The sequence below is a fragment of the Synchiropus splendidus genome, chromosome 15 (assembly GCF_027744825.2).
Source record: "Synchiropus splendidus isolate RoL2022-P1 chromosome 15, RoL_Sspl_1.0, whole genome shotgun sequence".
In the NCBI taxonomy this organism is placed as follows: domain Eukaryota; kingdom Metazoa; phylum Chordata; class Actinopteri; order Syngnathiformes; family Callionymidae; genus Synchiropus; species Synchiropus splendidus.
In genome coordinates this window covers 3521445-3534243 of record NC_071348.1, presented here as the reverse complement: position 1 = coordinate 3534243, position 12799 = coordinate 3521445, and the positions used below count along the sequence as shown (strand labels likewise).

At 47.3% G+C, this 12799-nt stretch overlaps 4 protein-coding genes across 4 annotated transcripts; 1 reads left to right on the top strand and 3 right to left on the bottom strand.

Annotated features, from left to right (window-relative positions):
• The first annotated feature begins 28 nt into the window (after positions 1-28).
• lin37 (lin-37 DREAM MuvB core complex component) lies at positions 29-2841 on the top strand. Its single transcript, XM_053887397.1, has 9 exons — positions 29-344; positions 438-513; positions 574-624; positions 703-732; positions 821-906; positions 994-1157; positions 1388-1519; positions 1835-1908; positions 2573-2841. The coding sequence occupies exons 1-9, from the start codon at positions 311-313 to the stop codon at positions 2658-2660; spliced, it is 735 nt and encodes a 244-aa protein (XP_053743372.1). The 5' UTR covers positions 29-310; the 3' UTR covers positions 2661-2841.
• A 1592-nt stretch (positions 2842-4433) lies between these two features.
• On the bottom strand, positions 4434-6346 carry LOC128771719 (chemerin-like receptor 1). The gene is made up of 2 exons (XM_053887382.1): positions 6320-6346; positions 4434-5629 (listed from the first exon to the last, which is right to left on the bottom strand). Exons 1-2 carry the CDS (start codon positions 6327-6329, stop codon positions 4599-4601), a joined length of 1041 nt encoding a protein of 346 aa, XP_053743357.1. The 5' UTR covers positions 6330-6346; the 3' UTR covers positions 4434-4598.
• Positions 6347-6937: 591 nt separating this feature from the next.
• LOC128771724 (chymotrypsin-like protease CTRL-1) lies at positions 6938-8585 on the bottom strand. Its single transcript, XM_053887393.1, has 7 exons — positions 8493-8585; positions 8329-8432; positions 8183-8259; positions 8037-8118; positions 7787-7967; positions 7586-7716; positions 6938-7195 (listed from the first exon to the last, which is right to left on the bottom strand). Exons 1-7 carry the CDS (start codon positions 8536-8538, stop codon positions 7034-7036), a joined length of 783 nt encoding a protein of 260 aa, XP_053743368.1. The 5' UTR covers positions 8539-8585; the 3' UTR covers positions 6938-7033.
• Positions 8586-8942: 357 nt separating this feature from the next.
• Positions 8943-12457, bottom strand: hsc70 (heat shock cognate 70). The gene is made up of 9 exons (XM_053887331.1): positions 12363-12457; positions 11280-11485; positions 11003-11208; positions 10770-10922; positions 10143-10698; positions 9862-10064; positions 9600-9798; positions 9296-9528; positions 8943-9199 (listed from the first exon to the last, which is right to left on the bottom strand). The coding sequence occupies exons 2-9, from the start codon at positions 11482-11484 to the stop codon at positions 9005-9007; spliced, it is 1950 nt and encodes a 649-aa protein (XP_053743306.1). The 5' UTR covers position 11485; positions 12363-12457; the 3' UTR covers positions 8943-9004.
• Between the last annotated feature and the right edge of the window lie 342 nt (positions 12458-12799).

Genomic DNA, 12799 nt, shown 5'->3' with positions numbered 1-12799 from the left:
CACCAATCATTAACTAGAAACACGTCAACGCGCGGAAGAGGAAAGTCTTGTCGCTGCCGTGTATAATAATCTTAGCAGCTACTAAGCTAAAGCGTTTAGCACGACGGAGTGAGTGACATTATCACATTTATTAACCGTTTTGGAGGAGTGTGACGACAAAATAGCAGCACTTTGTTGGGCTCCAGAGAAGCAAGTTGGAGTTTGCGCATACAATTGATCGCCAGCAACGCTACTAAGCGAACGACCTATTGTCTACTTGCCAAGGTTGTGTTTCAGCTATATTCTGAAGAAAAGGTCCGTAAAGCTCAATATGCACCACGTCAAGATTAAATCTGAAAGATCAGGTAAGTTCTTCCGCTCTTGAGAGCCTCGTAATAACATCGTCAGAGCAGCTCGACTGGCGTCTGCATTCTAAATGTTGTGTCAATTGCGTGTAGACTCGGAGTGCAGTGGAGCGCGCAGCCGGCTTGATGCTGTGTTAAAAGGACTGGTGGAAAAAAGTAACAGTGAACGGTAGGTGGACTTGTGTTTTGAAGCTATATTTCATCAATTCATCTGTTGTGCTTTGAACAGGGAGCAAAATGAGTGTGACGCCGGGAAGCTGTCAGTGGAGTCACTGAACAAGTAAGAGGCGTATTTTATTAGATCCAGAAGTTATTCAGTGTTTGTTATTCAGAGTGTTTAACACAATCCTCTTTTAAGGGACCTTTCACCATTATCAGCCTCAAAAAGGTACATTTCTGATTTATAAGCGCAAGAAAACTGAATAGGTTCATGTGAAGTATTGGTCGTTTCATTGTTTTGTTTGACTCTTCTACAGGCAGTCGTCCAGATTTTCACAGCATCGGAGAAAGAAACGGAAGGAGATGGATGACGGAATACCAGAGAGCAACCAGCATAAACAAAGTGAATCTTTATTACCAGATTGTAGGCGGCGTCTCTTCAATGTGACGTCCTTCTCTGCGTATTAACAGCTGTTCCCTAAATGGTCAGATGCCTACATCATCAAGCTGTTTGACCGCAGCGTGGATTTGGCCCAGTTCAACACCGCCACGCCTCTCTATCCTATCTGCCGCGCCTGGATGAGGAACAATCCCACTGTTCGAGAACCAGATGTCAGTTCAATAAGTCCTTCTCACAGCATGCCAGAAGACGAGGTGAGCTTCGTTTTGGGGAATCCATCTCCTGTTGAAATGGTTGTTAAGCTCAAAACCTTTTTGTTGAAGTCACCACATGGGAGTGGCTCTGACCACAGATTGAATTGTCAATAGCTGCCGCCATGATAGCAGATTTTAATTTCTAATCTAATGATATTGACACATGAATTTTGTTGTGTGGCTGCTTTGGTAAATGCTGTGTTTTCCCTCCCACTTGCTTTGGACACCAGGTTGCAGACATGATGAATGGAAAAGATCAGAATGTTTACAAACTCCCTCCTCCTGTTGTGGGGCCCTGCACTTCATCTGGGGAGCCGATCAATCTGAGAATCCCACCTAGTGAAAAACCCGCCATAAGTACGGTAAGAAACCGTCTCATGTGCTGGACTCAAGTTGAGGGGGAGGCGGGGGGAAAAGAGTGATCGAACTCATCCCTGTTTAAAACAACCACCCCCTGCTTTCATCATCCACTTTCATGGTAAATTGTAAATGCAACAAAGCAATTGTTAAATAAATAAATAATGTCAGAAATGGATGTGTCTATTTCAACTAAATATATTCTCCATGTGCAATATTTAGGACTCACCTGTTGATGATGTTTTTTTGTTTTTTTTTAACTTGACTACTGCTCATGTTCAAGTGAAAAGCGTGATTCATACTTCTCTGTTTTCCTGCAGTCGACTCAGTCTGCACCTGCCTCTGGATCTCTGCTGTGCGACCATATGGAGCGCTGGAAAAGAATCAGACAGAAGTAAGTTTGCTAGAACGTCACCGGTGTTTCACCTCAAACAGGAAAGCGGCAGTTGACACTTTTTTTCGTGTGAACACCATTTGAATCGCTTTTTAAAAATGTTATTCATGTGACCTAAGTCTTTATTGATGTCGCTGCACGGCACACAGCGCTTGCAGAATCCAACAAAATCGCTTAACTTGGATCAGAATTACTGTGGTTTTGATTTAATCCAGAGACAATCCTTCATATTAGGGATGCTGTGATGCTCCCGTGGGTCCGAGCGTATATATTTTAAAAATTATTTATTTATCTAACCAACTGGATCCGTCGCCGTTTTGGAGTCAGGTGCGGCGTTTTTAAAAAACAAATAGATGTTTACAGCTTGTTTTTTATGAAGCAAGTTGTTAAGTCAGTGGTTGCTGTGGCGTGTCTCTGAGAGGAGCAGGCTGGGGGCGGGGCTTTGGACGCCCTGTTTGAAAATCCGAGCTTGACGCCCGGCACCGAGGGCAGAAACAAAAACAAGAAGAGACCCAAAGTTGAAGCAGATGAGATCATGAAACTGGCAGAGAAAGGAACAGTTCTGTGAAGCAGAAGTGGCGCATCATCATCATCCCTGTGCCTGGCACTTGTTGCCCTCAGTGGTTTGTCACTAATATGAATGAAACTGTGTTTGTCCCTTGAGGTGGAAGGAGTGCTCCAACAGGAACCAGCTGAGGTACGGGGAGAGCATCAAGATCCTCAAGGAAATGAAGGACCTCTACGATCATTAGTGAGGACAACAGACAAGCAGGAACTGGTGGGATTGTTTTACTGGACAATGAGCTCGCCACAGATGTGTGGTGACGTGTTTCATTTGTCACTCATTTATGGCAGTTGCTTCTTGATGCCTTTTGTTTTTTTTAACCTTCCATTCACTGAGATTGTAGCCTCAAATAAATGACTGCAGTTGTGTCCTTGGATACAGTCGTCGTTGTCTTAAATGTCTCATATTGGAATGTCCTTTCGATCCTGTAATGTAAAGGGTCCAAACGTGAATGCATCTCAACCCTGCTCCCCCTGCCCCCACTCTGCCTCCCTGGCTGGTTCATTTCATAAAAACATGTTTTTGTTATCTGCCTTTCTGAAGGCTTCGCGGACGAGGAAGTTGAGCAAGACATCTGTGAATTTCAACAGCACCTCCATGGTTGTGTGGTGAATGTCTCACATTCTACCACAAAGTAACTTCCTGTGCTCTTTATTAACCTGACCACTTCTTGTCTTTGCAGATGATCCTTCTGCAGGTTCTCTCCCCCACAACATTTCTTATCTTTTGGACATGGTGTCTCAGTATTAGACCTCGGCACCACGGGTTAGACGCCAATCTCACCCAGTAGCACCACAGAGGAGGTGGTGAATGTGAGCATCTGTGGTTGTATTCGGGCAGATATGTGCAGATAGCATTCTGATAGCACTTCTCTCTTAAAACAGCTGCCTTCTGAAAGCTGTCAGATGTTCGTGTCTGAACTGACAGCTCATCCCTGCTCTGAAGCAACAGACCAAGTTCAAGCCTCAGAGACAAATGTGTTTATTGCATTACTGAATCTGTAGCACGTGGAGTTGCAGGATTTGAACCGGACGTCTCTGATACTTTATCTTTCAGCGGGCAATTCTCTTATCGGCCCTCGAAATGATCAGAGGCTTCACATCAATGAATGGTGGGTGAAGCTTCCTTACCAGAACACCCTGTATGTTCTTGGGCTTCCAGGGAGCATGAGTTGCTCAACATGCGGATGTTGTGGAGTTGCCCAACTGCTGCAAACTCTCAGAATGCAGTGTGAAGTCAGAGGTGGAGTAGATTCATTTCAGGAGAATCCCACCTCTTTCAGGCAATGTTGGTTCGGTCCTCGTCGATCTATCACCGTCCACTGCAACTAACAAGGACTGGAGCGGAAAATCTCTACAGACCAGACCTGGGCAACGTGCGACCCGGGGGCCAAATGTGGCCCTTTGACTGTATTTATGTGGCCCTCCTGCTGTCAGAGTAAAACTAACTAATAAAACTGACATTGTTGCGGTCTCTGACATTTTTGTCCTGTGCATTGTTTCTGCAGTTCATTATGATGCAACTGAAACATAACTTCCTCATTTGATTTTTTTTTTTTATTTCTTATAATTGTTTGTCTTTTCCGAGTATTTCTTCTCTCTTAAAATATATCAGAATTGAAAGTAGATTTTGAAATGTATGAAACACATGGAGACTATTTAAATGGAATGTGGTTTAAAATAAAAAGGCAAATTTGTGGGTAAGATTTTCACTTTCCCTCCTTTCTTGGGGTTTGACGGCCCCTCTCAGCGGTCACAATATATAACAATATATATGTAATTGCCCACCTCTGCTTGAGACCGTTATGTCACTGACCTGACTCTTTGTGATATACTTTAGTCATTCAAACCTCTCGTGGATTAGATGGAACCATATAGATCATTAAAAAAAAAGCCAACAGACTCAAACAATATACAGAGTTTTAATGCAAAAGTCAATAATTCAAAAAGGTGTCCTTCAAGGCACCAAACACAGCACCGTTTCTCCGTTTTTTTTTAACGACTCGATTAATATAGAGCATAAAGTTGTGACCATTTCAAATTGACACAAAAGCATGGTGAATATAAAAGCGCTCAACCACAACTGTGAAGTTGTGCTTCTCGACAGTGGAGTGAATGCTGCCCCGTCACTTCATTGATCCGGCCGTGGTTCCCCCGGTCCCGGCACGGACGGCGGACTCCTCCGTCTCAGCGCTTTCAGACTTCCTGGACATGAACTGCAAGGGCGAGGAAAGGGAGCGCGACGACGCGAAGGACATGTGCTCGTCGGCGAACGCAGCCTCCAGAACCACGTATATGGACTGCCTGAGCTTCTTCTGGAAGTCTTCGCACATGAACACGTACAGGATGGGGTTCAGGCAGCTGTTAAAGTAGCTCAGCGCCACAGCCAGGGCGCCCCACAACCTCAGACTATCGGAGGTGCCGCTGCTGAGCTCAACTAACTGAATGACATTCAGGGGAAACCAACAGAGGAAGAAGGCGAGGATGACTGTGACGATGATCCGGTTGCATCTGCGCTTCTTGGTCCTGTGCAGCCGACCCACGCGACGATAAATGGCCACGTGGCAGAAAAAGATGATGACGAAAGGGACGAAGAAGCCGGCGGAGAAGCGGAAGACTCCCAGGCTCCAGCGGGGATACTCGGTGGGATTGAACGCGCAAACCAGGTGTCCCCCGTACGGTAAGACTTTTCTGTAAACGGTAAAAGGTGTGCTGCAGAGCATGGCCACGCCCCAGATGAAGGCGGACGCCAGCTGAATTTTGCTCACGGTGCGTTTGTTCCTCGCCCACGCCACCACCCACGTGGACAGACAGCGGTCCAGGCTGATGCCCGTCAGGAAGTAAACGCTGGCAAACATGTTGACGACGGAGATGAAGGCGTTTAGCTTGCACATGATGCTGCCGAAGGGCCAGCGGTGGTCTTTGGAGAGGGACACCGTGGGGAAGATCATGAAGAAGGTGAAGAGGAAATCGGCGATGGCCAGATTGAGAAACCAAACAGAGTTGATTGTTTTCTTCATCCTGAAGCCCGTCACGTAGATGACCAGGCCGTTGCCCACCGTGCCCAGCACACAGATGATGCAGTAGAGGACCAGGAGGGCCACCGTCAAGATCCGGGCCTTGTTGTCCCCTGGTGGACCAGTCGCAGTGGTGTTGTCTGGCCAAAGACAGGGATGAAAGATCGGGTCACAAACCTATGAAAGCTCCACCCGCCCATCCATTTATCAAAAAGGCATTATGTGGACCTCAAATACGTGTGTCAAACCCCAGGCCCGGGGGCCTAATGCCGACCACAGCACCATTTTATGTGGCCTGTGAGGACATAAAAACTGCCACAAACAGTATTTATTGCAGTTCTGTCATTAGGCAGGAATTTTCCTTTCTTTCTTTTTTTACATTTAAAATGACTAATAAACTTTTGACTTTGTCTGACCTCCATTTTTGTGAAAATAATTGAATGGATTATCATTTTTTTTCCACTCAAAATGGATCTGTATTTGTTTAAGAACAGAATCAATGTCTTCATACAGCCATAAAGAATTTAGTTTCATTTTTCTTTTTCAATTCAAAAGCTTACATACAAGAAACTAAGTTGTTTAATATCAAATGAAGAATAAATACAAATATACAGATAATATTTTTAGTACAAATCAAACCCACTGACTAACACTGTAGAGTGCAACAATGTATTACTCTGTTTTCTTTCTCACATCTTCCACCTGGAAGGCCTGTACTGAAAGGTTTGAAGTTATTTTTAGCTTCCTTAGATGACGTTGACATCCACTTTTACAACAAACAGGTCAGAGAATCATGTAAAAAATGAAGGCAGTTTGTTTGAAAGTCTTACCCATGCCCATCCTGTTGTGCTGCGGCTGTGTGCTCACTCTGTTGTCTCACACCAGATCGCTTGCTTTAAGTAGTGGCTTCACTACTTCCTCAATCTTCAATAATGCTGCTCTCATCGAAATTTATATTTGTCATCGGGTACAGACATTTTGATGCACAGTACCGCACAGGCACAAGAGGATCGGAAGATTCCTAGTTTTCTGCAGGAGAAGAGAAAACCTCTTCGCTGAGAGACAGGCTCCAGTGAAATAAGCCAGGGACGCTGGACCAAGAAAGGACAAGCCTTCTCAATAAACTGCATGTGAAGAGGTGCAGCTGCAACAGCAGGATTATTAGATCTGAAGTGCAAAATAATGTGATATCTGGTTGCCATAAGGTGATGGTAAATGATGGCGCGTCGGCAAAATCCTTTCAAGTAGTCAGGAGATTTGTCTTCTAATTCAGCAGGTGTGTGTTTTAGTTGCAACATGAAGCTTTTATTTTAATGGTTTGAAAATGCTAATTATGCCAAAGCTAATTCAAATAAAAAAAGAGATTAAATTTGTTTAAAAACTTTCATTGTTTGCTGGGAACTGCAGTTGAACTTTGTGTGCAAGAACATCAACAAGATCTGAAGAGTCGTAGCTTTATTGAATTGCATCAGTCAAAGCTGTAAACTGACTGGCAGCCACCGGGACAGTAGGAACGGCAGACAGCACCTCCAGACTGGAACGTACTAGTTGTAAGACACCACCTGGTCGATCCAGCTGCGCAAGTAGGAGACGCGGGCGTACACGGCAGGGGCGCGCACGTTGCAGTTGGACGTGCCCCAGGACACGATGCCCACCTGGGACCAGACTCCACTGCTCTCACACACCAGAGGGCCGCCAGAGTCGCCCTGACACAGGAAGAACGGCAGATTCACATCACTCGCAAGTTTATCATGAGACTTCAACCGGCCACACGCAGGTACATCATTGATGAAAACCACATATTTATGCCATGAACTGCTGTCATTACTCTGACTAAAGTACCCCTCATTTTTGCACATCAAAGACACACAACCTCACTGGAAACTAAGAACTGGGGAAGCTGCTACATGTTCAGATGCGATAACCATCTTAAAGGAAACAAGTGGTTTTGAAAGTGTCCTGACTGAGAAGCTTCTCGAGCAACTCAAATAGAAAAACAAGTTTTTACCCAAGCCCCTTTTTCATTTCCCATACATTCTTTTTCCATTTGTGTTACTTGACAAAAGAAGATTTTGTTTCTCTATGATGGTAGCTACCTGACAGGAGGAGACTCCAGAGGCACCAGCGCAGATCATGGCATCTGTGATCCTGTTATAACCCCAGTACTGCTTGCACTGTGCCGGAGACAGCAGAGGCAGCGAGGTCTGCTGGAGGATCCGTGGGCTTGCTGAAGACAGAACCGAGCCAGGACGGGATCAGTCTATGCTGCTGGCGAGCGCTGAACTCGTGACACTTACAGGTGCTGCCGGTCTTGCCCCATCCTGTGGTGACACACCTGGTTCCGGAGGGGATGCTGGTGCTGGAGGTGGCCAGGCACACGGGGGACACGCGGGAGGTCAGCTGCGCCGGGGAGGACAGCTTGATGAGGGTGATGTCGTTGTTGAAGTTCTGGCTGTTGTAGTAGCTGTGAGTGAAGACCTGGACCGGGAAAATGGAAAGATGTCACATCACTTTTCCACTTTGAGGACTGTGAGGGGTGCAACTTACCCTGGCGATGCTCTTGACCTGGATTTGCTCAGCGCTGGAACCACGGTCGTGCTCTCCCAAAATAACGCGGTGGCGAGTGGTGCTGATGCAGATAAACAGCAAAGTTTACGACGGGAACGATGCACTACTACGACTTGATCACTTACACACGACAGTGAGCAGCAGTGAGCACCCAGTTCTGGTTGATCAGGGAGCCGCCGCAGAAGTGGAATCCGCTGTAGTCCTGTAAGGAACAGGTTCACACCCCCTGTTTGATCTGGTTAGAGAGAAACCGCTGCAGTAGAGAAGTTACCTGAAGGGAAACCTGCCAGGGCCACGATCCTGACACGGCATTTTCGCCGTTGACGATCTTGTTGTAGCCACTGACTCTGGGTGGGATCGCGGGTCTTCCGCAACCTGATGATGACGGAGCCATGAGGGCGAGTGTTTGAGTAAAAACATGTGGTCATGACTCACCCAGAGCGGAGGCCACCAGGGCAAAGAAACACAGGAGATAGAGCATGGCGGCGACCAGGGTGATTCACCTCCAGGAGCGGTGGCGGTACAGACTTTTATACTGAAATTCTGCATGACACTGCAACACATGGTCAGGTGGGAGTGTACTGGGACAGGAACACCTGGCGATAAGCTGCAAGAACCTTTCTCTGAAGCGTGTCAGAGTAGTGTGTTTGCTCAACTGGCTGGCCCAAACATGGGATTATGTTTTTGGGCAGGTATTCCTTTCCTTTGATACCATCACTTTCACAATATGTGTTTCTGTAATTCATTCTCTTCTTCTTATGGGAGGGAATCGGAGGAAACCCATGGAGAGGATGTACGTCCCCAGATTCAGTCCAGGTGTTTCTTCTGCTTGTAGAGAAAATTCCGACAACCATGTTTGCACATTTCAACTTTATTCCGGTGATGTTTAACTGAGAACCATCAGATTTTAAAGGAAGAGAAGACATTAAGAGGGAGTTGTCTGAAGCTTAGTCAACCTCCTCGATGGTTGGGCCGGATGAGGAGCCGCCCCCTGCACCCCCAGGGAATCCACCGGGCATTCCTCCTGGCATGCCTCCAGGCATCCCCCCTGGCATTCCCCCTTGGTAGAGTTTGGAGATAATTGGGTTGCACACCTTCTCAAGTTCCTTCTGCTGGTGATCGTACTCGTCTTTCTCCGCCGTCTGCCAAACAGAAGTTGAAAGAGGAGACCCTCATTTGAATGCAAACACATGGCAGGGGTGGAAGAAAACAATTGCGATCACTTGAGAGAATCGTACCTGGTTCTTGTCCAGCCAGGCAATGACATCATTGCACTTGTCCACGATGGTCTTCTTGTCCTCGGGGCTGATCTTATCTTGGAGCTTCTCATCTTCCACGGTGCTCTTCATGTTGAACGCCAGGGACTCGAGGGAATTCTTGGCAGTGACTTTGTCTCTCTGGACTTCATCTTCTGCTCTGAACTGCTCAGCCTCCTGCACCATCCGCTCGATGTCCTCCTTGCTCAGTCGCCCTGTGGTGGAAAGACGAGCCACACTCTGAGTTACCTATACTATATATACCTGGGCCATAAGGTTGACATACCTTTGTCATTGGTAATGGTGATCTTGTTCTCCTTTCCAGTGCTTTTGTCCACAGCGGACACGTTGAGAATTCCATTGGCGTCAATGTCAAATGTCACCTCAATCTGAGGGACGCCTCTTGGGGCCGGTGGAATACCCGTCAGCTCAAACTTGCCCAGGATATTGTTGTCCTTGGTCATAGCTCTTTCACCTTCATAAACCTGAGCAGCACATCGGTGTCAGTTTCAGAGCATGTGCTGATAAAGAACACTTTTCTAGAGTACCTGAATCAGGACTCCAGGCTGGTTGTCGGAGTAGGTGGTGAAAGTTTGAGTTTGCTTTGTGGGAATGGTGGTGTTTCTTTTGATAAGCACAGTCATGACCCCTCCGGCGGTCTCGATCCCCAGCGACAGAGGAGTGACATCCAGCAGGAGCAGGTCCTGAACGTTCTCAGACTTGTCCCCAGCCAAGATGGCCGCCTGCACGGCTGTTGACAAGGTTTTTGGATAGTCATAGTCAGTTCAGGTAAATAAGAGGAACGCAGTGCATCGATGGAGAAACCCACCTGCACCGTAGGCTACAGCCTCATCAGGGTTGATGCTCTTGTTGAGGTCACGGCCATTAAAGAAGTCCTGCAGAAGCTTCTGAATCTTGGGAATACGGGTGGAGCCACCCACCAAGACGATGTCGTGGATCTGGGCCTTGTCCATCTTGGCGTCCCTCAGCGACTTCTCTACAGGCTCCAGAGTTCCACGGAACAGGTCGGCGTTGAGCTCCTCAAAACGTGCCCTGGTGATGGAGGTGTAGAAGTCGATTCCTTCGAAGAGCGAGTCGATCTCAATGCTGGCCTGGGTGCTGCTGGAGAGGGTACGCTTGGCTCGCTCACAGGCCGTACGCAGGCGACGGACCGCACGCTTGTTGTTGTTGATCTCTTTCTTGAATTTGCGCTTGAACTCATTGATGAAGTGGTTCACCATTCTGTTGTCAAAGTCTTCACCCCCCAGGTGCGTGTCACCAGCCGTGGACTTGACCTCAAAGATGCCGTCCTCAATGGTGAGAATGGAAACGTCGAAAGTACCACCTCCAAGGTCAAAGATCAGCACGTTACGCTCTCCCCCGACCTGATGGCAAGAAGATGAGAAGTCTCAAGCAATCGAATACAAAGTCCGGACAAAATTTCTCCGGCTCCAACCTTCTTGTCCAGGCCATAAGCGATGGCCGCAGCGGTGGGCTCATTTATGATCCGAAGAACATTGAGCCCAGAAATGGTTCCAGCATCTTTGGTGGCTTGACGCTGAGAATCGTTGAAGTAGGCGGGGACTGTAATCACTGCGTTGTTCACTGGCTGTGGACACGAGTCACAATTATGAACACAAACGTGCGCTCTACTCCACAACAACTCCAAAGTAGAGGTTGTGCTAATACCTTGCCGAGGTAGGCCTCGGAGATCTCCTTCATCTTAGTGAGGACCATGGAGGAAATCTCCTCCGGGAAGAAGGTTTTGATCTCGCCCTTGTATTCCACCTCCATCTTTGGCTTGGTTGATTCGTTCACAACCTTGAAGGGCCAGTGCTTCATGTCCGACTGCACCACCGGGTCATCAAACTTGCGGCCAATCAGACGCTTGGCATCTGGAGATACAGAAGATAATGTACCTTGGACCTGTTGAGGAAGCATTTCACTACTTCCATGGCGTCCTCACCAAATACAGTGTTGGCGGGGTTCATGGCGACTTGGTTCTTGGCGGCGTCTCCGATCAGACGCTCGGTGTCTGTGAATGCCACGTAGCTGGGCGTGGTCCTGTTTCCTTGGTCATTGGCGATGATTTCCACTTTTCCATGCTGGAAGATGCCCACACAGGAGTATGTGGTTCCCAGATCAATGCCGACTGCTGGTCCTTTCGACATCCTGACGACAGACAGAGCTCAAGTTCATTTCTGAAAAGTAACAATCGTGAACCCAGGGTCGGCGCCAATGGCACCTGTGACCTGTGTTAAATGGAATTTATATTTAATATTACTGTTATGTGTTTACAAATGCTTTCACGATGAAAGACAAAGAGTGAATAATGTTGAATGAAAAAAATATTTTTTACAATTTTTAGCAAAAACTGTTTTTTACAGTTTGTGGGATTGTGTTTACTGTGTTGACTCATAATGTGATGAGAGGTGCTGGGCTTCAAGGGAAACAGGAAACAAGAGGGTGATAACACCGCATCATGACGTGTTATTATAACAAACTATTTGGTCCCTCTTTGTAGCACAAACCTTCTATCGTCAATACGTTTTGCTTCCTAATTCATCAAGTCTGTGTTCTGGAAAACAGGAACCACGGCCTTAACCACATTATGACACTTGAAATTCAATGAGCGTGTCACATAGCTGCCTAATTCACTCTCACTCCTCCTTCGCCAACACAGCGCTGTCGTCTGCCGCGCTGATCCTCGACGCCGAGCCGTCTACTTTCCGACAGCTGCCTCCACATGCCTCACACGTGCTATTTTAAGGAGCACTGTCTCCACAGGCCTGGAGACAGGAGCGTGTAGCTAACTTGTAAAATTGCTGAGTTGCTTTTCCTGACTGGACTTACAAACCGTTTCCATTTGTTTGTAACAGAGGGGGAGCACTATCTCACTCGTATTCCACTTGCGTAACAAAAAACTGCTGACACAGCAGTACTGGCCGAACATCTGTCACTCTTTCACGGTTTTGAGGAAGATTCCCGCGGCTCATGCAGCTCTCATGTCCCAATGATTTTGGCAGAAGCCACCAGCAGCCAGCGTTACCTTGCTCTGCTCGAAGTCTTGAGTTAACTGAGTTTTTGGGTGTGACTTGGTGTGGCCTGGCCTCCCCTCCAGCTCCTTCCCCTCTCGAGGTGTGCGGTCTAAAGAGGGCGAGACGATGCGCTCCCTGGCGTATATAGAGCCCAGCGAAGGGACGGGAGACCCCGCAGCAGGATCAGGTGATCCACCTTCTAGAAAGTTCCCAAGACACGTGCGTGCCATTTAAGTGTTGCAGCTCCTGAACTAAATCTGGTTGGTCCTGATATCTGAGCTCAAGCATCGCAGCGGAGATGAAACTGAAGTGAAGTCACTGGAAAGAACTTTTTACTTCAATTTTGCAACTTTACACCACAAGGCAAGTTCAATCACAGCTGACAAGATTCCCCTCGCCTCTCATCACTAGCGTCCACACCAGTGAGCGGATTAACTCTGAAACAACA